Source organism: Chaetomium tenue (genome assembly GCF_020726465.1).
Source record: "Chaetomium tenue strain MPI-SDFR-AT-0079 chromosome Unknown F5144scaffold_4, whole genome shotgun sequence".
NCBI lineage: Eukaryota > Fungi > Ascomycota > Sordariomycetes > Sordariales > Chaetomiaceae > Chaetomium > Chaetomium tenue.
Window position 1 is genome coordinate 485,283 of NW_027117332.1, and position 27,124 is coordinate 512,406.

Below are 27,124 nucleotides of genomic sequence, written 5' to 3' on the forward strand. Positions count from 1 at the left end.
GATTGATTATCTAGCCGAGTGGTGGTCCGTCGATGGCAAGCAAGCACATAATAACATCGTGGGGAAAACATGAGGGCTTTAAACATCCTTGTTGTAGGGTGGGCTTACTGGGATTTTCTCTCCTCCAACGTTGCTTGAGGGATAATTAATTAATGGCACTCGCTTGAGGATTCGGGTTCGTGACCCTCCCTGCTGCTAGGATCTGTTGGAAAGAAGTGGATAGTCACTTATTGGCTTGACTATAGTAGGACTGACTGCGGAGTAGATGCGCCCGAGACCTCGGGAGGAGACGAGCGAGGAGAAAGCCCGCTATTGGCGAAGTGGAAGGTAAAGATAGCGGGCGTAGAACAAGCTCCGGCCTCCGAGAAGGTTAGACATGAGGAGGTTTCCTATCAAAATGACTCGTAAGGTAGAAGTTGGCCTGGTATCGGGGTGTCGGCCTAGCACTTGAGTCACTATATGTATTTGTTGCACCCCCCCCCGCCAACCTAGCTCTTGATTATGAGCGATCGTTACGGGTACGTGCTGGTGGCTCGTTTAGAAATAGCTAGTTGATGTGCACTCCGCCGTCAGAATGCAATCGGGCGTTGGTTTACGGTGGCCTACCATATTAGAAAATGTTACTCACTCCTAAAACTGCAGTGGAAACTCCGGCCAGTACAGTTCGTGGCCCCCATCAAGAAAATCCGAGCTCGGCTCCAGGAACTGCATCTCCATCGCCGGTTGCATGAGCAGCTCTTGTAGAGACGGCTCGGCCATCGCCGTCTCGCCCGTCTCGGTCATGACTCCCAGTCCAGTGGCACCGCGTTCCTCCCTGCTCAAGTCGCCCACCTGCATTGGCCCAAGCCCGAGCGGAGTATCAAGGACGTCCGCTGTCCCCCCCCCTGCCGGGCGAGCAGCCCTCTGCGCGCACATGTCCACCTCGGCTGACGAGTCATGGCTCCGCCCCTTCCGGGCCTTCGTGACGGCCGCCACAATGAGCTCGGCGTGCCGGTAGAACTCCCGCGCGGGAATGTTTCCGCTGTCCCTCACCCGTGACAACAACTGCACGGCATCTTCGAACCCGTCCCTGTCGCTGGTGTTGGCGTTGTCGTCGTGATGATCCAAGAGGCTGGAGATGGCGAGTACGGTGAGGGCCGAGAAGAGATACTGGGTGAGATCGTGGTAGAGAGCAGGGAACGCCCCGTTGATCCAGCTCTCGGAGAGAATGCGGCATGAGTGTCGGGCGCAGCGGATACAGGCATCTATGAGCGTCTTGGCCGAGTGCGGGATTGGCTTTGGGGGTGATGTGCTAGTGTGCAGATGTAGGCCATACAGGAGAGTCGGGCGAGTAGCCAGGATGATTGTCTGGAAGGGAGTTGGCGGTAAATATCTGGCTGTAGGAATCCGTTACCCAGAGGAATCAAGCACATACCTGGTTCAGGGTCAAGTGGAGCGACAGGATGTCGTAGTTGTGGTAGTTGGGGTTCGATACCAGACTCGTGTCTATGTGTAAGTAAGGCGGTAACTCCTCAACCCAGACTTTGAGCTCTTTGAGCCGCTGCTGCACCTTGTTTAAGAACGCCGTTATTTGGTTTCTTTTGCCATAAATAGACTGAACTACGCTGGTGGCGATGCTCGCCAACCTCACATGAGCGGCATAATAACCAGAGTCGGAGAAGTCCTCCGTCAAGCGCCCGTTGGTGGCAGAGTTCGAGGGCAAGTCGACCTTGACGTCCTCATCTTGGATGGCGGGGGGGCAGCCAAGTCTAGAAGCCCACATTCGATCCATGATGTACGCTGTCCACCACACCCTGTTGCGATGTTCTCTGAGAACTGGGTCGCTGAGCTGGGTCGCGGGAATGTTCAGATGCAGTCCCATGAGAACCGCCATACGGACAGCCGTGCCTGCTAGTGTATACGCTGTGTGGATACGGTTGAGTGTAAAGGAATATAGGGACTATCGGGCCATCAAAATGATTAGCGCCATATATACTTACTTACTAGTGCGCCTTAGGCCTAAGACATCTCAAAACGTAGACCTACCAGTAGAAGGTGTATTTCGATCAAGTCCAAAGTCGGTCGCTCACCAAGGTAACTGAGAATCCTCGTCGCTTGGGCAAAGTGACTGAGACCCGGAAATTGTTGGCCCGCGGGCACGAACCTTGAGGAGGAGAGATCGCCCATAGCGAAAAGTGCCCGCAACTTGCAAGTCATGACAGGATCTCGCCAATTGGGGTCTGTAAAGCTCCTCTCCAGGGCGTCCAACACGGCAGAACGACGGACAATGTGAAACTCTTGGGTGGCATGCGTCATCGCTACCCTTATGAGAAGGCGAGCACGGGAAAGCTTGGGCCAGGGGCAGTGCACATCGGCAAGCGACATAATGGTATCATCGCCGGCGTAGTCGATGCGTGGAAGATGCACGCAAGGAGGGTCAGAATGATCAGAGAGCACTTGCCGAAACCTCGTTGCAAATGCCGTATCGGCGGCTTCGTTGATAGGAGTCGGTGTCTGAGGTAAGTCGATATCGACAAACCAGGGTTGACCGTCTAGGGGAACCCCGTGACTGGACTCTGATGGAACGGAGGCTTCGGAAATGGTGGCTGGTGAGAGTGTTTCATCCGTCTCGCTCTCGCCGGAACCATGAGGCTGGTGCGTTGGTTCATTTCGGCGATCAGTTAGGGCCTGCAAACGCTTGTTCTCTGCTACAAGTTGTTTGATATAGCTGCCGCGGCCGGGTTGTAAGCAAACCAAGATGGCATGCAAGGGAATCATGAAATCATGGAAAGGGGGCGCTGACCTCTCGCTAACCCGCACACGCCTATTGCGACTGGGATAAGAGCATTCCACAGCAGCTTTTCTGCAGTTTTCACAGGTCTGTCCTCCGGAACATTTGACCTTCCTAGAATGACATCTCTGGCAGCTGCTCTCGGGTTGGGAGCGCCAATGAGTTAGCGATGTCAAAGCCCGTTGCATGTAGAGAGGAAGGGCCTGCCACACACGCCGTCGATTTGATTTTTAGTGTCGAGGTTTCCCTCCGATCGCCCATCGTCTTCTTCTCGTTGAGGCGGGCAAGTCCTGTACGGTAGCAGGATTAAATCCGACCTCGGACGACTGGATCGAAGCTCTTTGCCTTATGCTCGGCCTCTCTGCTCACACCGCCGAGCCACTTGGAGAAACCGGGGATGCTGGCGGTGCTTGCTCCAGAAAAGCGGTCACGACGTGCTCGGGCTTTACTCCCGCGAACTTAATGTTATTTGTTTTTCGTCCGTTGGGGCGACTGTTGATGATGGCAGCTTGTTTTCCAATCAGGCGCCGAGTCCCCACTGACTTCGGCGAAAATCAGTTTGCCGAGGATACTTCCCTCGGTATAGTGCCCCTTGCCGGCTTGGCAACGTCAGGGGCACCCTTTAATACCCACATCTTACGTGGGCGTTGAATGAGCGAAGACCATAGGTATCATCCAGGTCTGAAGATGCTTCGGCGTAGTGTCTGGTACCGGCCGAGCACTCGGAAGCTGGGATGGGTATGCTAAAAGTCAACAAGGAATCTTGCGTCCGGAATCGGAACTGCCTACCTGGTAGACGTAGTGTTCTGTAGAGCCGCACGCAGAACGCGACAGTACAAATAACCATATAAGTTGGGTTTGGATGTTCAAGGTAAAACATGGAGCGCCCATCCGTTCGTCGTCATGCCCTCCGCGCACATCGTCACCTCCCATCACCTCGCCGGTAATGAAAGTGAGGACTCCGGGCCCTCCGCTGGTAAAGAAGCGGATGTGTTCCACCACATCATTCCCTCGCCCAGCCCACAACCGGAAAGGCCAGGCCCAAGTGCCTGGAAAAGATTCATATCAAGCCAGAAATGGACGCCACGACATTGCCGCCGGGACTTAACCCAGAAGCCCAGCATGTCCATACCCCTCGTACTGTTTTGCTCGTTCGCCGGTGTCGTCTCAGCTGCCAATCTCTATTACACCTTCCCGGTTCTCAACAAAGCAGCCGATGAGTTTGGCGTCAGCTACGAGCGGGCGTCACTCATCCCCCAGCTCCTACAAGCAGGCTACGGTGGCGGCATTCTGCTACTCTGCCCGCTTGGAGATGTCTTCCGCCTCCGACCCATGATCCTCATACTATTGACCATCACCACGGTAGCATGGGCTGGTCTGTGCCTGACAGACAGCTTCCAAGTTTTTACGGCCCTCAGCTTCGTGACTGGCTTCGTCACCGTCAGCCCCCAGCTCCTGCTCCCGCTTGTCGGCACCATCACGGCTCCCGACCGCCAGGCCACAGCCGTCTCTATCGTCCTAGCCGGCGGTATGATGGGGCTTGCTGTGCCCCGCGTCATCACGGGGATTATCACACAGTATACCGACTGGCGAACTATCTACTAGGCTGCGCTAGGCCTCCAAGTTCTGCTCATCGCCGCTATGTGGTTGTTCTTCCCGGACTATCCGCTTCTCCGCTACGAACAGGGCGCCAGCCCCGAATCCAATCCCTACCAAGACCACCAGGAGGACCGGCCCTGGTTTCGCACGTACACCCGCGTCCTGCTCGACATCGTCCGCATGGTCTTCACCAAGCCCATCCTCGCGCATGGCTGCGCTGTGACGTTCCTGACCAACGCCGTGCTGACGGCCTTCTGGACGACGTTGACGGCGCACTTGGTCGCGCCGCCTCGCAACTTTGGGCCGTTGCTAATCGGGCTGGTCTCGCTTGTGGCTGTCGCCACCACGTCCGCTATTCCGCTGTACAGCTACCTCGTCATCGAAAATTTCGCCATCTACGTCGCGGCTGTGGCGGGGATGGTCCCCGGGATTGCGACTGTAGCGCTCGATGCGTACGCCGGCGAGCGGATCGGTGGTGGTGTTGGGGGCGCTGTCATCCAAGCGGTGGGTGTGGATTTTGGGATCCATGTGGCCAGCGTCGCGTACCGGGCAGCCGTGTACAGGGAGCTGCCGGCGACCAAGGCCAACGTTACGTTCACCTTTAGCGCTTTTATTGGGCAGCTTGTTGGGACGAGCGTGGGGAACGTGGTGTATGCCAGGGGCGGGTGGGCACAAGTTGGGACGTTGAACATTGCTCTTTCCGCGGGGGCAACCGTGGTCGTGTTATCAAGAGGGCCGAAGGAGAAGGGCTGGTTTGGGTGGACCGGGGGGGCAAGCCTAAGACTGAAGGATGGAAGTGGCACTCCGGCGAATATGGAGCAAGTGCAGGTTGTATAATAGCTCGTGCGACTGCCTCTCCAACCACAACTTTTGCTTATATGTGTATTCTCGACCTCTTCCCTCTCTTCGTTATCTTCACTCCGCCCCCTGTCTCTGCTAATACGTACCTGCATGCACATTGTCTAGGGACGCTTCTCTAGGCATGTAGTCTTCATTTCGCCAAGGTGGCCGTGGAGGCTGCCCTCCCCGTTCAATGCTGTCTTCCCACTCCTTCTGCTAGTAGTACCTCGAATCGATACACACTACATGTACCTTATAAAAGGTCCTAGGTTAGGTATAGGTAGGTAGTCCCGCTCTCGTTTTGTTGGTAACTAGGTATTTCTCTAGCCCCTACTCCTTACTAGGTACTCCCTATTAATTGATGTCTTTTGATTACTGCTACTCTTTACAATCATCATCATTTGAAAGTCATCCCCCTAATTCAACTAGCGGCATCACCTAGTTACAGTTGTCTCTATTAAAGTACATGATTGTACTAGGTAGTTTGGCGAGAGTTCCAGTCGCCCGGCTAGGTGCTGGCTTGCTTGTGACGGTCTATGGGACCAGACGCTGGCAGCGAGAAACCGGTATTATAACAACTAGGTGCCGCCCGTCAACCATCGACCACTTCTGGACTTCGGAAAACCTCCAAACAGTATACTACGGGGAAGAATGCCGTGGAAAGTCAGACCACTACCTACAAGTGCTCGAGGTCGGGGAAGGGCATGGGCCGAGACCAACCCAACCGGATGGCTGGGCCTGGAAGAAGATGGACAGGGAGAGGGTGAAGGCTGAATCAGAGCTGCTATGCAAGGCCATGGGACTTACAGACCCGGGACCGGACGGGCTGCTGGCCAGGACCCGAACAGTCGAGGGTCTTGATAAAGCTTTCGGCAGCCTAGTCGAGTGGCTCACCTGGGTCGCGGGGGAAAGTACTCCAAGGAGGAAGGCGAGCTGTGGCTACAGCTCTCCTTGGTGGACAGTGGAAGTGCAGCAGGCCGCCCGGGAGGCCAGGAAAGCCGAGAGGCTGGCGAAGGAGACGCGGGCAGAGTACTGCTGGGAGGAGCTCGGCGAAAGGCTCAAGGACCTTGCCAGAACAACGCGCGAAGCACGGACGAGGGCTTGGAGGAACAACCTGCAGGAAGCAAGCGAGGCAAAGAAGCCCGATCAGATGTGGAGCTTGGAAAGATGGGCCAGGCTACGGAGCTTTTTGCCGCCGGAACCACCGAGACTACCGGCATTCAAGGACTCGTCCGGGCAGGTAACGGCCGAAACGCACGACCAGAAGGCTAGCGCACTGGCCGAGAGGTTCTTCCCGGATCCACCGGCCAACCTAACGGACGTGGAAGATCAAACCTTTCTAGGCAACTGGAATCCGGGCTTCGACGTCTCACCGGCAGTGACACCGACCGAGGTCGCGAAAGCAATAGGAGGGTCAAGCCCCTGGAAGGCGCCAGGAGAGGATCTGCTCCCGATGGGTCTTCTGAAGGCATGTGGAACACCATTAGCTGAAGTGCTCGCCGTATTGGCAACGAGGTGCCTGGACCTAGGATGGTTTCCCGACCGGTTCAAAAGGGCAAAGACCGTAGTGCTACCGAAGCCGGGGAAGGCTCCGCCAGTGTATCAAACCCCGGGGGGGTATAGGCCCATTGCGCTACTGCCGACCCTAGGGAAGGTAATAGAGTCAGTGGTCGCCAGAAAGGTCACTCAAACTGCAGAAGTCAACGGCCTCTTACCAGATGAACAAATGGGGAACAGAACACACCGCTCCACAGAGCTGGCTGTCCGGCTAGTAGTAGCCCAGGTCCAGGAGGCGTGGAGACAGAAGGGTGCGGCGTCCCTATTGCAACTGGACATCTCAGGAGCCTTCGACACGGTCAACCACACCCGACTGCTAGCAACTTTGCGAGAAATGGGCTACCCGAGGTGGCTGGTCCTCTGGACGAGAGACTGGTTGACGGGTCGAGAGGCCACCCTTCTTTTCGACGGCAAGACGGCGGCACCGACGGCAATTCGGGCAGGGGTCCCCCAAGGCCCACCCCTTTCCCCTGTTCTCTTCATCCTCTATATTTCCTCATTATACAAGCAGCTAAAAGACGAGCACCCTCACTTGGCTATAACGGGGTTTGCGGATGACACCAACCTCCTGGTGTTTGGTCGAAACCCCGAGGCCAATGTCCGGCAACTGGAGGCGGCGTGGGAAACATGCATGCGATGGGCGGACAGTCGGGGGATGAAGTTCGCCCCGGAAAAGAGCGAACTGATCCATTTCAACAAGGGACGACGGCAGTGGACAAACCAGCTGGAACTCACTAACCCAGGGGGAGGCACCAGCCCCGTCAGACCGAAGGAGTCTGCCAGGTTCCTGGGAGTCTGGCTGGACCGGAAGCTCAACTGGGAAGCCCACCTGGCGGCGGTGGAGAAGAAGCTGAGGACCCAGAGCTATGCCCTGTCGAGGCTAGCGGCATCGACGTGGGGACTGGGTCTAGCCAAAGCGCGAGAAGTGTACACAAAGTGCATCCGGTCAGCGCTGGCCTATGGCGCATCGTCGTTCCACATTCCCACGGATGTGGGAGGCGAACCGGTGAAGAAAGGCATCACCAAGGCCCTCGGGAAGGCCCAGAACAAGAGCCTGAGGATTGTGGCGGGAGCCTTTAAGTCTACCCCCATCCGTAACCTCGAGACAGAGACGTGGGTACCACCGTTGGACTTATACCTAAACAAACGGCTTGCAGATTTCGAAAACCGACTCCAACAACCCGATCTGGACGACGGCCAAGGCGGCAAAAAGACGGCGGGGAGCGTTATCCTTACCGCCTGCCGCAAGATACAGCAGAGACTCAGCTCGAGGAGGGGCAACAGGGGCCGACCGCGAACCTTGAGACCTCAAGGGCCCACGGCGGTAGAGAGAGCCGCGGGCACGATCATGCGCTGGACGGGGGGAACCGTAGATACGGACAAGGCAGTAGAAGAGGCCTGGAGAGCGAGGTGGTTAAAGGAACGGGACGGCAGAGCAATCACCAGGCCGGCGGACGACTTTGACCATCAGCGGGAGACGCTATTCCGGAACGAAACCCTAAGGAGGCATGACGGTCTCAGCAAGGCGAAAAGCTCACTGCTCATTCAAATCCGGACGGGAGCAATAGGCTTACGGGACTACTTGTTTACACGGGAAGTCCCGGAGGTTCTGACGCCTGCCTGCGAGTGTGGCGAGGGACGAGAGACTGCCGAACACCTGGTAGTGTGGTGTTTGGCCCCACCGTTGACTCGAAGATGGGAGAGAACTGGAATTCGGACACGACGGGACTTTTACTCAGTTCTACACGGTATCAATCCCACGACTGTACGGCTTGCGAGGAGGATCCTCGACTGGCTGATGGACTCGGGGAGGCTGCCGATGTACAGCTTGGCCAGGAGGCTCGAGCTGGAAACGGCGGCCTGAAGCGCCCCCGTTCGGAAGCCAGGAGGCCTCCTCTCTTTGTATACGTAGACTCACCAGAACGCATCGTTCCTTGATTGTTGGTAGGGGTTTTTCACCCGGCCCGGGAGGGCACGGTTTTCCTGTACACTAAATAGCAGAGGGTCCGGCACGCCCTAGGGCATAGCGGAGTATGAATAATAATAATACCACCATCACAAGCATTACATCTGCCGGGACTTTTCCCCCCTTCTGGCAGTGTAAGAGGAACATCGCTAAGGTAGGAAGCAAGGCCGGAAATCCCGCTGTAGATTTCGTTGTTTGTTGGTATGCGGAACCCCAGGATTCTATGTGCGCACTTGTCGAAGCGCATCTCGTGTTTGCAGAATGGGCATGTGAGCGGTTCATGTGCGCTGTAACGAGCCTGATACCAGCTGTCGATACAAGGACGACAGGCCATGTGGCCGCAGATAGTGATCACGGCGGGTTTGATGCTAGACGTGACTTCACAAGACGGCGACAGTCCCAAGATATCCAGCTTGGCGTCGAAGCAAAGGCCGCAAACAGCAATCCGGGGCCATTCCCCTGACTCAGACCTGCCATTGCTCTCAATATATTTTCGGATATCTGGCCAGAAATCTGCGTAAACAGGCCCTGGGTCCTCGCCAGAAGAGTCCGTGGGGTTGGTGACAGAACAGTCTGTGTGGTTGGTGACAGAAGAGTCCGTGGGGTTGATGACAGGTGTGAGAGGGGGTTGCAAGGAATAGGGTGGGGGGGGTTCGTCCATGCTGTGTCGTTCGTAGAGGTCGAGGTTTAACAGTCCCCCTGCGCCGTGTCCACAGCCTTTGCCCCGGTTTATATGGTTGCATTGTCGACTCTCGGCAACTAATAACTATCCATTTTTCAATGAATATAGTATCTAGAGCGCCACCGAGCTGTTCATATTGTGGGAGGTGGATGTCATTCGTTCCAGTTTTATCTTGTTCCCTTTGAAGCACACGGTTTGTATGTACCTGGCCCCGCCAAACACAAGCTTGTTGTCCCACGTCTTGTATGTACAACAAAATGAACCCAACCAGGTCCAACCGCCTGTATGTATGAGGCTTACCTGTGTGGGAGTGGGGTTAGGGGGTTCGGTCAGTTAAACCTAGAGGATCCCCATCATAGGTAGGTAGTCAATTAATGATCAGCTTGACACTTAAATTACGGTATGAGCAAACTACCTACCTCAAAGTCCATCGCTCCTCAACTCCCACGCCTAGTTCAATTGAAAATTCCCTCACTTCCCGACATGAATCACCAGCTTCCCCGCATTCCTACCCGTTTTCAGTTTCTCAAACGCCTTGGGCAAATCCTCCAACTCGTACGTCTGCTCAACGACGACCTTGATCTTCTTCTCTGCTATCCACTGCCCCAACTGCTTCAGATCGTCCCGGCTATGGCCGATGTTGTACACGACGTACTTGCGCCTCCCGCCGCCCAAGAAGGACGGTACAAGCAGCCTCGATGCCACCGTCTTGATGGCGGTGAAGTTGAGCGGCCCGCCGACTTGGACGAACCTGCCACTTGGCACGAGGAAGTCGTCGGCGGCCTTGTACAGATTCGCGGGCAGCCCAGCATTGTCAACGACCAGAGAAAATACCTGGCCCTTGGCCTTGAGAGCCTGCGAGACGTCGGTAGAGGTGTAGTCGATGATCTCGTCGGCTCCAAGCGAGCGACAGAGGTCAGCTTTGCCGGGTGAGCAGGTTACGGTGACGTGACAGCCGAGGGCTTTCGCGATTTGGATACCAAAGGTGCCTGTGCCGCCTGACCCGCCGTTGATGAGGACCTTGTCGCCCAGCTTGACGTTAGGAGCAATGGTCTCTGATTTATTGTAAGCCTATGTGTACGATGCTCATCATGGTCCGCTTCTCCACGCCATATCAATACATCTAGAAGATACCCGGGCGGAAACCTACGGTACGCGGTAATGCCTGCGACCCCCACCGCGGCGGCATCGTCCACACTCACACCCTCGGGCACGGGAGCGCATGCTTTGGTAGGGGCCACGATGTATTCGGCCGTGGTGCCATGCTGCTGCACATCGATGCGCCCAAACACCAAGTCACCGATGGCAAAGTCGTCGACGGTTCGAGTAGTCTGTACCACACGACCGCAAAAGTCCATTCCCGGGGTCGCGGGTGTGTGGATCACAGCGCGGGCAACCAGGCCCAGCTCGGGTGCCTTGTAGTCGGCGGGGTTGATGCTGGCCGACACAACTTGGATGAGCAATTCGGCATCTCCGACGCGCGAGGAAATGGCCGGGATCGCAACAGAGTCGTGGAGGACGAGATTCTTTTCGATGCCGCCCGTGGTACTCGAGTACTGCCAGGCTTTCATCGTTTTGGGGATCTGCGTTGCCGCCATATTTGTCTACTGTGTGTGTGTGTGTGTGTGTGTGTCTTGCTTAGGATGTTGAGGGGTTGGGTCAGGTGAAGCTTGGACCGATCATTGACGTCCCATATGACGCTTCAAATGCATCATGCAATGATGCAACCAAATCAATCGCCCAGCTGGTTTCATCATTTGGCACGCACCATCTCTAGGGTTAGGGTATCGGTGGAATGCCACGTGAATGCCAAGCCCTTTCAGCCCTCCAAATACAGTACATGACAGTCCGGACCCAGCTGCACACGCATGTCATGACACGAGTGAGACAGACATTGCTCCGCTTGCAAAGTTGAAGAAGAATTGTGCCAGCTGAATTTCGGTTTCGGTGAATTCCCCCCAGACTTTTAACAAGTACGAAGAATCAAGCTCAGGCCTGCAAATTCCGCCGTTACTTTCGAGGTGGGACTCCGGCATTGCTCGGGTAAGCAAGACACACTCACGGATGTTACCGTGCCAAATCCGGTAACTGTTTCCGGCCACACAGACGCAGACAGTGTGACGCGCAAATCTTGGAAGTTGCACCCCCTACTAATCGAAAACTCGAAAAAACAAATCGAAAACTCGCCTTGTCAACCCCGGGCACGCCACCGGCAACTGAGCCGATCTCAAGAAACGACTGCATCTTCCCCCAACACGTGTCGGGGAATAATCTCGTGGGAAAGGAGATTTCAGAAAAGCCTTCTCGATTGCCTGCATCCGATCCGGTTAAAAGAAACGAGTTGCCCCACAAAGCACATGGCGAGTCTCGCCTGGGCACTCGCAGATCGGCAATTTGCTGCGGAGCAAGACACGAACCTGACGTTGCACGCCTGTTAGTGCGGCCGCTAACAAACCTTTTTGATCCTTGCAAGCAGGGTGAGCAACAATTACAGCTTCATCTGGTTTGACATCTGTGGAAGCCCGCAACAGACAAACTAATTGCCTGGATGAAATTACCTATCTGGGTAGTGTAGAACTGTCAAATTAGAGCTCAAGAGATTGGCCCAATCGGCCCAGTGGGAGCCTGTCTTGAGCCTGTCTTGAGCTGGCCTCGAGCCAGTCTAAGTAAAAAGACCACAATCCACCAAACGTCAGCATCTGCTGGGCCAAGCACAAAAGCCTCTCTCTTCATCAACTGCCGTGGCGATACCAAGCCCTGGCCCCTGGGTGCTACGCTCTGTACAGAAATGGGGGGCGGTGAAACGAGGGGTCCGCCCTCTTGGAACCCAGACTAAACCATCTCTCGCATGGCCCTAGCCAGGTACGGCCTTTCTCCGGGCCAAAGCCGATCTTTTGTTGAAGTCTGAAGGGAAGACAGCTCGCCAATGGACCGTGGAACTGGAGGCGGGCCCGACGCCTCGGCTGGTCCATGTTTACACCCCACTCTCAGGGGTACTAATCTGGTCTGCAACATCGTTGGGGAACCCACACTCCACGGCTTTCCTTCCGCCATCTCGAATACTTAAAAATAAGAATGGGAGATCCAGCTGCCCGGTCCTGTCGAGATACATAAGACGTGACCGACTAAAATCCCATGACGCCGTCCCCAGTCCTCTCGGGCCGGTTTTGAAGGCTTGGTGACCCTTGGCACCAACTACCCAACCACCTAGGCTTTGAGCCCTCTCGACCGGCTCAAGCTTGACTTGAGCCTTTCAAACGGTTCAATATCGGACAGATTCAACATGGCGTCCTCTCCCGAAAACCGGGCCTTGCCACTTACCGCTGTCAACATCGCCGCCTTGGTCCTCGCCACGACAGTAACGGCCCTTCGATGTTTTGTCCGCATCAGGCTGCTCAAAGCATTTGGGCTTGACGACTGGCTGATGGTCGCTGCCTCGGTTTGCTTTGCTTTCTACTGCTCCTTCTCCCTCGCTGGCCTCGCCAACGGGACAGGCTACCATGTGGAAGATCTGAGCAAAGAATCCTACGCAGAGGCTAAAAAGGTAAGGCAATACTATGAACCAGAAGACCAATCGCCGTGTGCTGACATCCGGTTTGTCTCAGTGGTGGTATTGCTGCTATCCGACCTACGCTGTCACTATGGCGTTGACCAAAATATCCATCACCTTCTTCTTCCGCCGCGTCATCGTCGAGCGCGTGCAAAAACTCATTCTCGCCATAGCCTTGATCTTGACTGTCGTCAGCTGCTTGGTCTTCTTCTTCGCCGGCATCTTCCAATGCTGGCCGGTCAGCTACTTCTGGGACAAGTATAGCCAAACGGGCACCTGCATCCCTGACCGTATCGTCATCGCCCTGGTCATGCTGTTCAGTGTCATCAATATCATCACCGACTTCACCTTTGCCCTGATGCCTGCCTGGATCCTGTCGCACCTCAACATGAAGCGCAAGACCAAGCTAGCTCTGTGCGTTCTGATGGGCCTCGGTTGCATGTAAGTGGCCCCGCGACGTCAAGGACCGTCCGTTTGTTGCTCACAAGGTTTGAATTACAGTGCCAGTGCCGCCGTAATTATTCGCCTACCCTACATACATCTCATCTCCAGCGACGACTTCTTGTACGACACGGTCGACGTCGCCATCTGGTCCACCATCGAGCAGTGTCTAGCCATCACAGCAGCCGGCCTCGCCACGCTACAGCCCCTTGTCAAAATCATCGGGTTTAAGTTGGGAATCGGCTCCCGCCCTTCGCTGCCTCAATCGGGGTACGGCAACAGCATGCCCATGCCGACGGGGTCGATCGCCGTCAAGAGGTCTTTCACACGCCGGACCGAGGCGAGGACATCCTCCCACAACCAGTACGACCAGCCAGGGCTCAAACTGCAGCCTGTCATCGGGGAGTATTCAGCCGAGTGCTACAACACGAGCCAGGAACTGCTTAGGGTACCGTCGGGGTCGGACGGGAAGCCGTCCAAGGAGTCGGAGAGGAGTTCCCACTCGCGGCATGGGTAAAGGGGGAATCGACGGGAAGATCGCTGGGCCTGCCACTTATAGGTTGGTCCGGCTGCCCTTATGTCGACCTAATAGTTCTAGCGTGTTAGGAATTAAGACGTCTTTTTTTTCACTTATTTCGTATGTCGTCGCTTCGCAATCCTTGGTATACACGAGCGAGCCTCCAAGCACAAATGGACACCTAGGTATGACAGAGCGTGGGCCCTACATTAGGGTTTAACTGATTCATTGCTTAGTCTAGTTAATATAATACTAATAATAATTACCCGGTAAACATTATCATGTACAACCAAGACCACCCCGACGAAGACTATTTCGACAACATCCATCCCACCTCGACGAAGACCACCTCGACGACACCCCTCCCACCTCTCACACCGCGCTCAAGATATCATCCGCCGCCTTCTCAGCCACCATATACGTCGACACAGCCGTAAACGTCCCCGGAATCCTCGGAAACACCGACGCATCCACCACCCTCAACCCCTGGACCCCACGCACGCGGAACTGACTATCCAACACGGCCATCGGATCCCCATCCACCCCAATCGGACACGTCGAGCTGGCATGATGGCCCCACGCGCCATCCTTCACATACTGCTCGACCTCCTCCTGCGTGTTGAACTCGGCCCCCGGCAGCACCTCGTTGGAGCGCACCGGCTGGCGCCGCAGCGCCCGCCGCGCCAGCTCGACCGCCTCGTACATGGCCTGCAGGTCCGCGCCGGCGTCCCCACTGCCCGTGTCGAAGTAGTTGTACAGCACGTCGGGCGGGTCGAGCGGGTCGGCGGACCGCAGCGTCACGCCGCCGGCGGTGTTGCGCGGGTGCGATTTGAGGATCGCCCAGGTCCACCAGTCGTGTTCGGCGCTGGCGTCGTAGCTGTACCCGGGGTAGTAGCCCGCGAAGTTGACGGGCCCGCCGAAGACGAAGGTGTCGAAGCTGCCGTCGGCGCTGGCGCTCGATTTGTGGAGCATGGCGACCGACAGGCCTGCTGATGCGTACGTGCCGCGGTCGCCGAGCACGGGGTTCTGCCAGCGGTCGAGGCAGGCGTCGTGCGTGCCGTTGAACTGGAAGGTGCAGCCCTTCAGCGCGGGCCAGTCCTTGGGCACCTTGGCCGTCACGGCGGTTTCGTAGTGGTCTTGGAGGTTGGTGCCGACGCCGGGGAGGTCGGCGACGAGGGGGATGCCGAAGCGGGCGAGCTCGGCGGCCGGGCCGATGCCTGAGAGCTTGAGGATTTGTGGGGAGTTGTAGGCGCCGCCCGAGACGATGACCTCGCGCGAGGCTGTGGCCGACCCCGGGGTGCCGGCGGGCGCGGATCGGCTGAGCGGGCTGGCGCGGTAGAGGTGGGCGCCGTCGAGGAACTCGACCCCCGTGGCGCGCGGTGGAGACACGGTGGTGTCGAACACGACGCGCGTCACGTGGCAGTTGAGCCGGACGTCCAGCGGGTACTTCTTGCTGCCGTCCTTGTTGCGGGCGTCGCGGACCGAGACGACGAACTCGCGGGCGCCGGTGCGGGCGCCGTTGTTGGTGGCGATGGGGATCTGGTAGTAGTGGGGGTTGTGGTCGCGGCGCTCGCTGTCGGCGTTGAGGTCGCCCGCCAGCAGCGTGCCGATGTTGATGACTCGGTTGGTGAGATCGCCGAGGGCAAAGGCGCCACCGGTGATGGTAGCGAGGAGCTGCGGGTCCTTGAGGGGGACGGTAAGGGGGGTCAGCTCCGTGGTGAGCCAGCCGTCCTTGCCGTGGCCCTTGGGCAGGCCGGGGAGGTACTGCTTCTTCTCCAGCCGCTGGAAGTACTTGCGCATATTGTCGGGCGACCACGAGCTGTCCCCGGTCAGGGTAGCCATGTACTCGAAGTCAGACCGCTGCGGATAGACAGAAACCATAGCATTGTGTGCCGAGCAGCCGCCAAAACTACCCGTGCGAGGATAAAGCACGCCTTTCATCTTCGACCCAGGAGGCGGGTTGAGGCCCGTGTAGACGCCGCCGTCGGGTGTGTCGTAGCTGGTCTTCCAGTCGCGCGCTTGTCGAGCATCATCGGCGTAGTGGCGGACATAGAAGTTCCATGACAAATGCTCATCCTCAGAGACGCGCGCGTGGTATGCGGGCACCGTGTAGTTGATATTTGCCCCCTGGTCGTCGCCGGCTTCAATGAGCAAGGTCTTGTGCCCGGCCAACGCCAGGCGTGCGGCAAGAGGACCACCACCAGGACCAGAACCGACGACAACGTACTCGTAACCCGTGAGGTCAACGGCTTGGACCAAGGCCACGTACGCGGCACCGAGGCCGAGAAGCCTACCGAAGAACATGATGGCCGACAAGGAGACGTCGATAAGCCGGTACAGCAGGCAAGTGACCTCTATAGTGTGACCCAGGCGGTCCAGCTGAATAAAAGGAGAAGATCTGACTTTGGAGACAACCCCGGACTTCGGTCTCGGTCCGAACCTCTGTCCTCCACAGTAACCCGACGACCCGGAAAGTCGAAATCGGGACGCTCATTTTAGGGTATTTTGTTAAAGCGGCCAAGATCGCCAACATCTGGGCAGCACCAGTTTCCGTATCTTGGCTGGCTTGCAGGCTCGTGGCAGGTTAGCGTAACGCGAACTCCCCAAGTGAGACATGATCGACACCGACCCCATTGGGCAGATTCCTGGCCCACACACGTCCCCGATCCCTGAGATGAGCCTTTCCTAAGACAGGGGGGTCATTCGCAGACAGGGGCTGTTTCTTGAGGGTCTCGGGGTCCATAAGATCCAAACCGCGGCAAAGGACGGGGGCCGGCCAAAGAAAGCCGAACGCGAAAGGGGAGTAAGAAATAAAGAAAGAGTGTGACGAACCTACTTCAGGATCCTATCCTGTTAGGGTTCAGCTTCGTTGAAGGTAATCTCTCGAGGATGCTTAGGTTCGGTGCAGTCAAAGGGTGCACAACAATAGACTTGTCTCAACAGTAGGCTTGTGAGCTTGTAGCGAACTGTAGTTGTGATTGCTAACTGGAGAACTCCCAGAGCTCTCCAGCACGAGTGACTATATACTATCTGGATCACCGTCCTCCCTGTGATCCCTCCTCCTGGGGATCGCGGTTGCTTAAGTGATCCTCCTTCTGCGGGATCACTAGGTTCGTGGTGAGCCTCACGATCCCGTCTGCTTGGGATCACTCTGCCAAGAGTGATCCTCTCCTTACTGGTTCTTTTAACGATTGGCTGGGGATGCTTCCCGCGCATCCCCACTGGCCCTGCATGCGTCCATAATCGTGACAAAGAGAAAGAAGTAAAAAAAAAAAAAAAAGAGAGATAAGGGAAAAAAGGAGAAGAGAAGAAAAGAAAGAAAGAAAGAAAGAAAGAAAGAAAGAAAGAAAGAAAGAAAGAAAGAAAGAAAGAAAGAAAGAAAGAAAGAAAGAAAAAGAAAAGGAGAAAGAAAGAAAAAGAAAAAGAGAAAGAAAGAAAGAAAAGGAGAAAAAAGAAAGAAAGAAAAGGAAAGAAAGAAAAGAAATGTAACGGTCCCAGGAGTATATTGCAACTAACTGGTGACGACTCTACGAGTACACTAAGCTTGAAGAAGAAAAGGAAAGATGAGAGAGTCTGGCAGCTCGTGGGGCTGCTTTATGATCGCGAGCGCGATGGCCCGAGCGCATTGCTAGAATGTTCGGTGCGCTGTGGGGCAACTGGGAATAGCTTCATCCAGGGGTTCGGTGGACCGTGCTTGTACGTGAGCTGGCCGAGGGTTACCGAGGTCCACCTCGGGCACAGCCCGTTACAGTTTTAGTAGTATCTCTATTTAGAGTTTCCCTTTTATAACTAGAGAATACCTATATCTACAATATATACTAAGCCGAAAATATTATATATAAAAACTCTGGTTGAGCCCAGTACTCCTTCTGCCGAGCCCAAATATCTGCGTAAGCATTGTACTAATTCTTCGCCTAAATCTCTAGAAGAGCCTATAACTCCTTTTATCGAGCCTTATTATCTAGTTATAGTATACTCCCTCCTCTTAGCCTTGCACTCTAGCCGAGTGTCACGGTTATGGCCGCATGCAGGGTCCCGATGGGGGGGTGCGCGGAGAGCGCCCCCAGCCAATCATTAAGAATGGGTCCCAGACCAATCAGGAGAGGAACGGGGGGAACGGCTACCGTTCCCAAGGTTCCTATAAAGGAACGAGAGGAACGGCCACCGTTCCTCACGTTCCCCAAGAAAGAGGTACGGAGATACCTAGGACCTAGATAGTATATAGTCACTCGTCCTGGAGAGCTCTGGGAGTTCTCCAGTTAGCAATCACAACTACAGTTCGCTACAAGCTCGCAAGCCTACTGTTGAGACAAGTCTATTGTTGTGCACCCTTTGGCTGCACCGAACCTAAGCATCCTCAAGAGATTACCTTCACCGAAGCTGAACCCTAACAGGATAGGATCCTGGAGTAGGTTCGGCACACGTTGCTAACTCCCTTCGATCTGTTATAGTTCAGGCCTGAAGGTAAAATACATCCATGAGCACCACTGGCTCAGATATCGACATGGCTCCAACCCCAATCCCGGCTCCAGCGGACCTCAACGCCACCATCAAGGCGTTGCAGGACAAGATCAATGCCCTGGAGAGGGAGGCAGCCGTGAACCAAGACCTCGTCAACGAACTCAGCGGCAAGGTCGACGATGTGGGAAAAGAAAAGCTCAAGATCGAGGCACCAGAGAAGTACGACGGCAAGAAGGAAGACCTCTCGCACTTCCTCACCGAACTTGCGTCCTACATGGAGCACTACGACACTCGTTTCCCATACGAAGGCACCAAGACCCGATACGCCGCCTCGCGCCTTACAGGCCAAGCTGCCCGATGGTTCGAGCCCACTCTCAAGGATTACGTCGACCACGACAGCGGCAAGCAGCAGGCTTTCACCAAGAAGGTGTTCGAGGACTACGAGAAGTTCGAGGAAGAAATTAGGAAGGTGTTCGGAGACCAGGATGAAAAAATCCACGCCCAGGACCGACTTGCGCGCTTGCGACAAACCAAGTCCGCGTCCGCATACGCCACTCTGTTTCGACAAGACTCCATCAGGACGGGACTCAACGAGGAGGGTCTCATGCAGCTGTTCTATGACGGCCTCAAGGACGATGTCAAGGACGAACTGTACAAAGAAGACAGACCCGGGACACTCGACGAGTTCATCGCCAAGGCCGTCCGGATCGACGACCGACTCTTCGCTAGGAAGCAACAAAGGAAGGGTCAAGGACGGTTCATCGCCGGAACTCAAGGAAACGGGAGCCAGGCCAACGCGGGGAAGAAGCGACAACAAAAAAGCACCTCGTACGGCACGCATTCAGGCGCCATGGACATCGACGCAGCCCAGACGCAATGGGCAGGAAAGAAAAATGGTGCCAAGGACAAATCAGGCATCACTTGTTACAACTGCGGCAAGAAGGGCCACTTCAAACGCGACTGTCGCAGCAAGAAGGAATGGCGACCAGTTCCAGGGAAGGAAGCCGCCACCATCGACGAAGTCAAGAAGGAGGTCCGATTCAGAGAGGTCGCAGCGGCCAGCTACACTCAGGACGACCTCGAGGATGACATTGACCGAGCCCTCGAGCGAGTCGACGAATCAACAGACTCGGATGAGGAAAATTCCGAGGAAGACGTCGACCAGAACCCCGAGCACGAGTATGCGCTCTGCTTGTGGCACGACGAGAGGGGAGAAGTCGCACCCCCGCCTCATATCGCAATGATCACAGACAATTGGGGACTTAATCTAGTCCAGGAAGACAACGGGCTCTGGCGCACCAGGAGGGATACAACGGAAATCCCAGGCTCCAATCTAACTTTCCTGCGAAGCCGAGTCCTGGATCTGCGAGAAAGGGTATTCCAGCTCAAGGAAGAAAAGAAGGAACTCGAAGCAACCCTTGAAAGAAGGAACGCCGAGCACCAGCGCCTCCTCGCGGAAGTAGACATGCTCAGGGGCGAAGCACTGTCGACTACGCGGGAACAGCAGCAGGCAGGGAAAGCTTTCGACAGAATGGCTCAAGAAATGCAAGGACTGCACGACGACGTCCAACAAACTAACAGAGAGGGCGTAACGGATCACCTCCCATGGGACGGGCCGTCGTCGGACTTCGGCGAAATCCACATGGACAGAGTCTGCTTCCCACACTACGCCTACCATGAGGCACAGAGACAAAGGAAAACCCAAGGGCACGACGCCCAGGATTGGGACGACTACTGGTCCCGGCATCAATACCTCAGCAGAGGAAAACCGACCTCAGACCTAGAGACGGCAGGACTGAGAGGGGTGAACGGGAGGTTCCAACTTATGAAGGAAGACCACCCGCGGATGGATCCCAACCGAAGGGACCACGCCCACCTACCATGGTTCCAGTGTGTAGCACACGAATGTCGCTACCACTTTCAAACCAAATTCCAGTCAAACCACTGGCCCGTCAGGCCACGAAACGAGCGCGGCGAATCAACGCCCACGACTTGGGTCTACGACCACGGAAGTGCACCCGCAGCACTGCTCTGGAGGACGGACATGATCCCAGACGGCAGGCTCAGGTTCAGTCCTAAGAACGCCTGGCCAGAAGGATGCAACGACTCCCGCTGGACGAGTCACTGCGAACAGGCGGACTGTTTAGTGCACGCAGACGCCAAACTAGAGGAACATGCGCAATCACAGGCGCAACGCAATCGACCTCGACCCACGCGAGCGCAACGACGCAAGAATAGACAACCAATGGAGCCAGAGATGATGCAATGGCTCCAGGAGCACCAAACGATCGATGCCGCAAGCCAAGGTGCGGATAGGGACGCCTTGATGTACCACGAGAGCTTGGGAAACGGCTCAGGGCCCTCCGAGGGGCCCGACGATCTCTAAATCCACAACAACGGAAGCAGGCTGCGCAGTACAGGAAGAACTGGCGCAAGCGAAAGCCTTACATCGACCTCCCAGCAGACGAATACGAAGTAGCTGCTGTACGGAACACCAAGCCGGACAACAGGCTCTGGATCACAGCGCGATGGGGAAAATGCGGAGCCCTCGCGCTGGTAGATGGAGGAGCGCAGATGAATCTTATCTCGCCCACGTTTGTGAATCAACTCAGAATCCCATGGAGGATCAAGAAGAAAGAATACATCGTCAAGGGACCATTCGACACACAATGGGCGCGACGAGAAACAGAACCACTGGACATGGAGGTGGAAGGGAAAACCACCCAAGTGGTATTCGACATCGTGGACATGGGACCGGAGAAAGACATGATTCTCGGACGCCCATGGCACAAGGACTACGACCCAGACATCAGTTGGAAGGGAGATGGCCATCTGCGACCGCGAGAACCGCGGGAGCATCCAACCAACCTGATGAGAGAACGCGCAGAACAGGAGCCACGGACGAGCAGCGGGCCAGAACAAGCCCCCTCTACGGGCCCACCGCAGGAAGCAGCAAGTGCAGAGAAACGCACTCTGGAATCCGGAAGAAGCGGCACACGACAACAGAAGCAGACACGGGAGGCACGAACCATCGCCGTCGTCTCAGTCGATGAGCACGGAAAGCTCAAACATGAAACATGGGTCAGTCGACGTGAAGCGGCAAGCATTGAGCTGCCAGCGCAAGAAGTCAAGGTACTCGAAGCATCATTCATCGAGTCAGGGAACAAGTTTGCGTACTATGAAGGTACGCCGAAAAATGCAACAACGGGGAAGATCCCAGACGACTACAAGGGTCACCCGGCATTCACAGCAAAGCATCTTACAGGGCTACCTGATCACGGACCTTGGGACCACGAGATCAAACTCAAGGAAGGAGCCCAGTTGAAGTTCTTCAAGGTGTACCACACCAACGAGAAGCAAGATGCAGAGTTGAGGAGTTATCTCGAAAAGAATCTCGAGATCGGACACATCAGACCATCAACATCTCCAGCAGGCTACCCAGTCCTCTTCGTTCCAAAGAAGGATGGGAAGCTCAGGATGTGTGTGGACTACCGACAGTTGAACAACGAGACGGTGAAGAACCGCTACCCATTGCCACTGATCGCGAGGCTTCGAGATCAGCTGTCAGGGGCACAATACTACACCCGCCTCGACCTCCCAACTGCCTACGCCCACATCCGCATCAAGGAAGGAGATGAGTGGAAGACGGCTTTCCGAACACCCTACGGGCACTACGAATACCTCGTCATGCCATTCGGATTGACCAACGCACCAGCAACGTTTCAAGCCGCCATCGACCACGCAATCCGACATTGCCTCGACAAATTCGCAGTCTGTTATTTGGACGACATTCTCATCTACTCCAAGACACTCGAGGAGCACAAGGAACACGTGCGGCAGGTGCTGGACGCACTGCACGAGCACAAGTTGTCAGTCAACAAGGACAAGAGCGAGTTCCATGTCAAGAAGACAGTGTTTCTGGGTTACGAGATCTCCCCAGGGTGGGTCAAGATCGAACCCGAGAAACTGGAAGCTGTCAGGACGTGGCCGACACCGACGAACGCCACCGAGGTCAGAGGATTCGTCGGATTCGCCAACTTTGTCAGGATGTTCATCAAAAACTTTGGCGACATCGCGAGACCCCTACACGAACTCACGAAAAAGGATGCCACATTCCAGTGGAAGCAGGAGCACGAGCAGGCTTTCCAACGAATCCGCGACGCGATAGTCGCCGATCCAGTGCTCATGCTGCCTGACCCCAGCACACCGTTCGAAGTCGAAGCCGACGCCTCGGACTTCGCGATCGGAGGACAGCTTGGTCAGAGGGACAAGGACGGCAAGCTTCATCCAGTTGCGTTCTTCTCCAAAAAACTCGAAGGACCAAGGCTCAACTACCCGATCCACGACAAGGAGCTTCTCGCGATCATCGAAGCGTTCCAAGAATGGAGACCCTACCTCAGCGGTACAACACACGAAGTTCAGGTGTACACGGACCACAAGAACCTACGATATTTTACCACCACGAAGGTGCTGAACGGACGACAAACTCGATGGGCAGAATTTCTGTCCGAATTCAACTTCACGATCCACTACAAGAAAGGCTCGGAAAACGCACGAGCGGACGCCTTGAGTAGGAGAGCAGATCACCACGACAACACATCTGAAGCCTCACCACCATTGCTATATCAGCAGACAGACGGATCGCTACGGCACGCTTCCCAACCGACTGAAGACTACGAGATCGCAGCGCTTCAGCAGCAGTCGGAAGATCCCGAAGTCAGGCCTCTGCAACCGTTTATAGAATGTTGTGCGGCCTTCAGAGAACAACGATTGGAACGAGATTTCCAAGGAATCATCGCGGACGACCAGCGCGATGCATGGCAAGAAGAACCAGAATCCAAGATCGCAGGATTACGACTTGAAGGGACGAGACTCTGGTACCACGACAAGGCCTACGTCAGGCCCAGCGACCAGAAGGAACTCATTCGGAAGATCCACGAGTCGAGACTCGGAGGACACATGGGAATCAGCAAAACAATCGCAAAAATGAAGCAGAACTACGACTTCCCAGGAATCAAACAAGCGACGGAAGAAGTCCTGGCAGAGTGTGACCTCTGCGGACGAAGCAAACCAGGACGGCACAAACCATACGGACTATTGCAACCATTGCCGGTCGCAGAAAGACCATGGAGCTCGGTGACGATGGACTTCATCACCAAGCTTCCGACATCCAAGGACTCAGCGACAGGGACAAAGTACGACAGCATCCTCACAGTGGTGGATAGACTCACTAAATGGAGCTACTTCCTTCCCTACAAGGAGTCATGGTCAGCAGAACAACTCGCAGACGTGATCTACCGCAACGTCACCTCGGTCCATGGATGGCCGGAGGAATGGATCACGGACAGAGACACGAAATTCGCATCAAAGTTCTGGCAAGCTCTGATGACGAAGCTGGGTACAAGGAGTAAGCTTTCGACAGCTTACCACCCACAGACGGACGGACAGACGGAGCGACTCAACCAGATCGTCGAACAATACCTGAGTGTCATGAAATCGGCCACGAGACGGGCCGAGCGGGGCGCAGCGGGGCTGCGCCAGCCAATCATTTACAACGACCCAGGAGGTAGATAATGGTAGACGGGCTATCATGGGCTACCAGGTAGATCATGGTAGACGGGCTACCTTAGACTATCAGCATGCAACATGCAAACTCAGATAGTATATAGTCATTCGTTCTGGAGAGCTCTGGGAGTTCTCCAGTTAGCAATCACAACTACAGTTCGCTACAAGCTCGCAAGCCTACTGTTGAGACAAGTCTATTGTTGTGCACCCTTTGGCTGCACCGAACCTAAGCATCCTTTGCAGAGATTACCTTCACCGAAGCTGAACCCTAACAGGATAGGATCCTGGAGTAGGTTCGTCACACGTTGCTAACTCCCTTTAACTCTGTTACAGTTCAGGATTGAAGGTCAAACGGCACTATGTCCAACCCGGCCAGACCCACGCCCGACTCCGACGACGAGGAGGTCGATAACAACGACCTCAAGCAAGAACTCGAGGGAGTCAAGGCCCTGATCGAGGGCATCTCCAAGCAACTTGACACTGCCGCCAACGCCGCCAAGGTTGAGACTGCATTCACCGACTTGGCAGCCAAGGTCAACCAGCTGAGAACCAAGGACGTGTCGCCCAGAAGGGGCCAGGACCATCTCAAGGTTGCCAAGCCGCCCAAGTTCGATGGCACCAAGAGAGACGAGCTCCAGGGGTTCCTGACGCAACTTCGGTCCTACTTCCGGTTCAACTCATTCAGCGAAGAGGCCGACAAAGTGCTCTTTGCAGCAACCTACCTAGAGGGTAGGGCCCTCGAGTGGTTTGAGCCCACTCAGCGGGACTATCTCGAGCGTATTGAGGACGAACGCAAGAAAGAGACCAACAAGATCTTCGAGGCGTTTGTCAACTTCGAAGACGCCATCACGCAAGTCTTTGGGATCTTCGACAAACGATCCCAGGCAGAGTCCAAACTCATCAAGCTTCGACAACAAAAGTCAGCAGCCGTCTACGCATCTGAATTCCGCCAACAGGCGTTCCGAGTCCAGTGGGGAGAAGACGCCCTGAAGAGACGCTTCTACGACGGGCTCAAGGACGATGTCAAGGACGAGCTGATCAAGGAAGAACGTGACACGCTGACGCTCGACACCTACATGGCACGCGCCATCGCCATCGACAACCGTCAGTATGAAAGACGACAGGAGCGCACCGGCAAGAAGGACGCAGCTTACCACAAGGCTAACGACAAGAAGAAACGCCAGTACAAGAGCACCTCCTCTGGCACCCACTCAGGACCCATGGACGTCGACGCGATCCAAGGAGCAGGAAGAAAGAACAGCGCCAAGGACAAATCAGGCATCACGTGCTATAGTTGCGGCAAGAAGGGCCACTTCAAGCGCGACTGCCGCAGCAAAAAAGAATGGCGACCTGTTCCGGGAAAGGAAGCCGCCACCATCGACGAGCTCAAGAAGGAAGTCCGATTCCGAGAGGTCGCAGCGGCCAGCTACACTCAAGACGACCTCGAAGATGACATTGACCAAGCCCTCGAACGAATCGACGAATCAACAGACTCGGATGAAGGAAATCCCGAGGAAGACGTCGACCAGATCCCCGAGCACGAGTATGCGCTCTGCTTGTGGCACGACGAGAGGGGGGAAATCGCACCCCCGCCTCACATCGCAATAACCACAGACAATTGGGGACTCAATCTAGTCCAGGAAGACAACGGACTCTGGCGCACCAGAAGGGATACAGCGGAGATCCCAGGCTCCAATCTAACTTTTCTACGAAGCCGAGTCCTGGACCTGCGAGAAAGGGTATTCCAGCTCAAGGAAGAAAAGAAGGAACTCGAAGCAACCCTTGAAAGAAGGAACGCCGAACACCAGCGCCTCCTTGCGGAAGTAGACATGCTCAGGGACGAAGCACTGTCGACTACGCGAGAACAGCAGCAGGCAGGGGAAGCTTTCGACAGAATGGCCCAAGCAGTGCAAGGACTGCACGACGACGTCCAACAAACTAACAGGGAGGGCGTAACGGATCACCTCCCATGGGACGGGCCGTCGTCGGACTTCGGCGAAATCCACATGGACAGGGTCTGCTTCCCACACTACGCCTATCATGAGGCACAGAGACAAAGGAAAACCCAAGGGCACGACGCCCAGGATTGGGACGACTACTGGTCCCGGCATCAATACCTCAGCAGAGGGAAACCGACCTCAGACCTAGAGACGGCAGGACTGAGAGGGGTGAACGGGAGGTTCCAACTTATGGAGGAGGATCACCCACGAATGGATCCCCACCGAAGGGACCACGCCCACCTACCATGGTTCCAGTGTGTAGCACACGAATGTCGCTATCACTTCCAGACCAAATTCCAGTCAAACCACTGGCCCGTCAGGCCACGAAACGAACGCGGCGAACCGGCGCCCACGACTTGGGTCTACGACCACGGGAGCGCCCCCGCAGCACTACTCTGGAAGGTAGACATGATCCCAGACGGCAGGCTCAGGTTCAGCCCTAAGAACGCCTGGCCGGAAGGATGCAACGACCCCCGCTGGACGAGTCACTGCGAACAAGCGGATTGCCTAGTACACGCAGACGCCAAATTGGAGGAGCACGCGCGATTACAGGCGCAACGCAATCAACCTCGACCCACGCGAACGCAGCGGCGCGAGAACAGACAGCCAATGGAGCCACAGATGATGCAATGGCTCCAGGAGCACCAAACGATCGACGCCGCAAGCCAAGGTGCGGATAGGGACGCCTTGATGTACCACGAGAGCTTGGGAAACGGCTCAGGGCCCTCCAAGGGGCCCGACGATCTCTAACTCCACAACAACGGAAACAGGCCGCGCAGTACAGGAAGAACTGGCGCAAACAAAAGCCTTACATCGATCTCCCAGCAGACGAATACGAAATAGCTGCTGTACGAAACACCAAGCCGGACAACAGGCTCTGGATCACAGCGCGATGGGGAAAATGCGAAGCCCTCGCGTTGGTAGATGGAGGAGCGCAGATGAATCTTATCTCGCCCACATTTGTGAATCAACTCAGAATCCCATGGAGGATCAAGAAGAAAGAATACATCGTCAAGGGACCATTCGACACACAATGGGCACGACGAGAAACAGAACCACTCAACATGGAGGTGGAAGGGAAAACCACCCGAGTGGTATTCGACATCGTGGACATGGGACCAGAGAAAGACATGATTCTCGGACGCCCATGGCACAAGGACTACGACCCAGACATCA

At 55.7% G+C, this 27,124-nt stretch overlaps 6 protein-coding genes across 6 annotated transcripts; 2 read left to right on the top strand and 4 right to left on the bottom strand.

The window, feature by feature from the left end:
- Nucleotides 1-204: 204 nt before the first annotated feature.
- F5144DRAFT_570846 (fungal-specific transcription factor domain-containing protein) lies at nt 205-3,367 on the bottom strand. Its single transcript, XM_066788801.1, has 6 exons — nt 2,985-3,367; nt 2,783-2,905; nt 2,026-2,707; nt 1,415-1,939; nt 629-1,347; nt 205-547 (listed from the first exon to the last, which is right to left on the bottom strand). Exons 1-5 carry the CDS (start codon nt 3,029-3,031, stop codon nt 631-633), a joined length of 2,094 nt encoding a protein of 697 aa, XP_066642523.1. The 5' UTR covers nt 3,032-3,367; the 3' UTR covers nt 205-547; nt 629-630.
- Nucleotides 3,368-3,846: 479 nt separating this feature from the next.
- Nucleotides 3,847-5,206, top strand: F5144DRAFT_647986 (major facilitator superfamily domain-containing protein; the record flags this gene model as incomplete). The annotated part of the gene is made up of 4 exons (XM_066792941.1): nt 3,847-3,894; nt 3,992-4,324; nt 4,376-4,674; nt 4,738-5,206. The coding sequence occupies 4 exons, from the start codon at nt 3,847-3,849 to the stop codon at nt 5,204-5,206; spliced, it is 1,149 nt and encodes a 382-aa protein (XP_066642524.1).
- A 3,515-nt stretch (nt 5,207-8,721) lies between these two features.
- F5144DRAFT_491348 (uncharacterized protein) lies at nt 8,722-9,393 on the bottom strand (the record flags this gene model as incomplete). The annotated part of the gene is made up of 1 exon (XM_066785855.1): nt 8,722-9,393. The coding sequence occupies one exon, from the start codon at nt 9,391-9,393 to the stop codon at nt 8,722-8,724; it is 672 nt and encodes a 223-aa protein (XP_066642525.1).
- A 61-nt stretch (nt 9,394-9,454) lies between these two features.
- Nucleotides 9,455-11,126, bottom strand: F5144DRAFT_570854 (uncharacterized protein). The gene is made up of 3 exons (XM_066788802.1): nt 10,565-11,126; nt 9,835-10,469; nt 9,455-9,783 (listed from the first exon to the last, which is right to left on the bottom strand). Exons 1-2 carry the CDS (start codon nt 11,010-11,012, stop codon nt 9,886-9,888), a joined length of 1,032 nt encoding a protein of 343 aa, XP_066642526.1. The 5' UTR covers nt 11,013-11,126; the 3' UTR covers nt 9,455-9,783; nt 9,835-9,885.
- Nucleotides 11,127-12,348: 1,222 nt separating this feature from the next.
- Nucleotides 12,349-14,083, top strand: F5144DRAFT_216112 (uncharacterized protein). The gene is made up of 3 exons (XM_066783101.1): nt 12,349-12,958; nt 13,020-13,405; nt 13,466-14,083. The coding sequence occupies exons 1-3, from the start codon at nt 12,698-12,700 to the stop codon at nt 13,920-13,922; spliced, it is 1,104 nt and encodes a 367-aa protein (XP_066642527.1). The 5' UTR covers nt 12,349-12,697; the 3' UTR covers nt 13,923-14,083.
- A 51-nt stretch (nt 14,084-14,134) lies between these two features.
- F5144DRAFT_570860 (uncharacterized protein) lies at nt 14,135-16,451 on the bottom strand. The gene has a single exon (XM_066788803.1). The coding sequence runs from the start codon at nt 16,224-16,226 to the stop codon at nt 14,295-14,297; it is 1,932 nt and encodes a 643-aa protein (XP_066642528.1). The 5' UTR covers nt 16,227-16,451; the 3' UTR covers nt 14,135-14,294.
- Nucleotides 16,452-27,124: the final 10,673 nt, after the last annotated feature.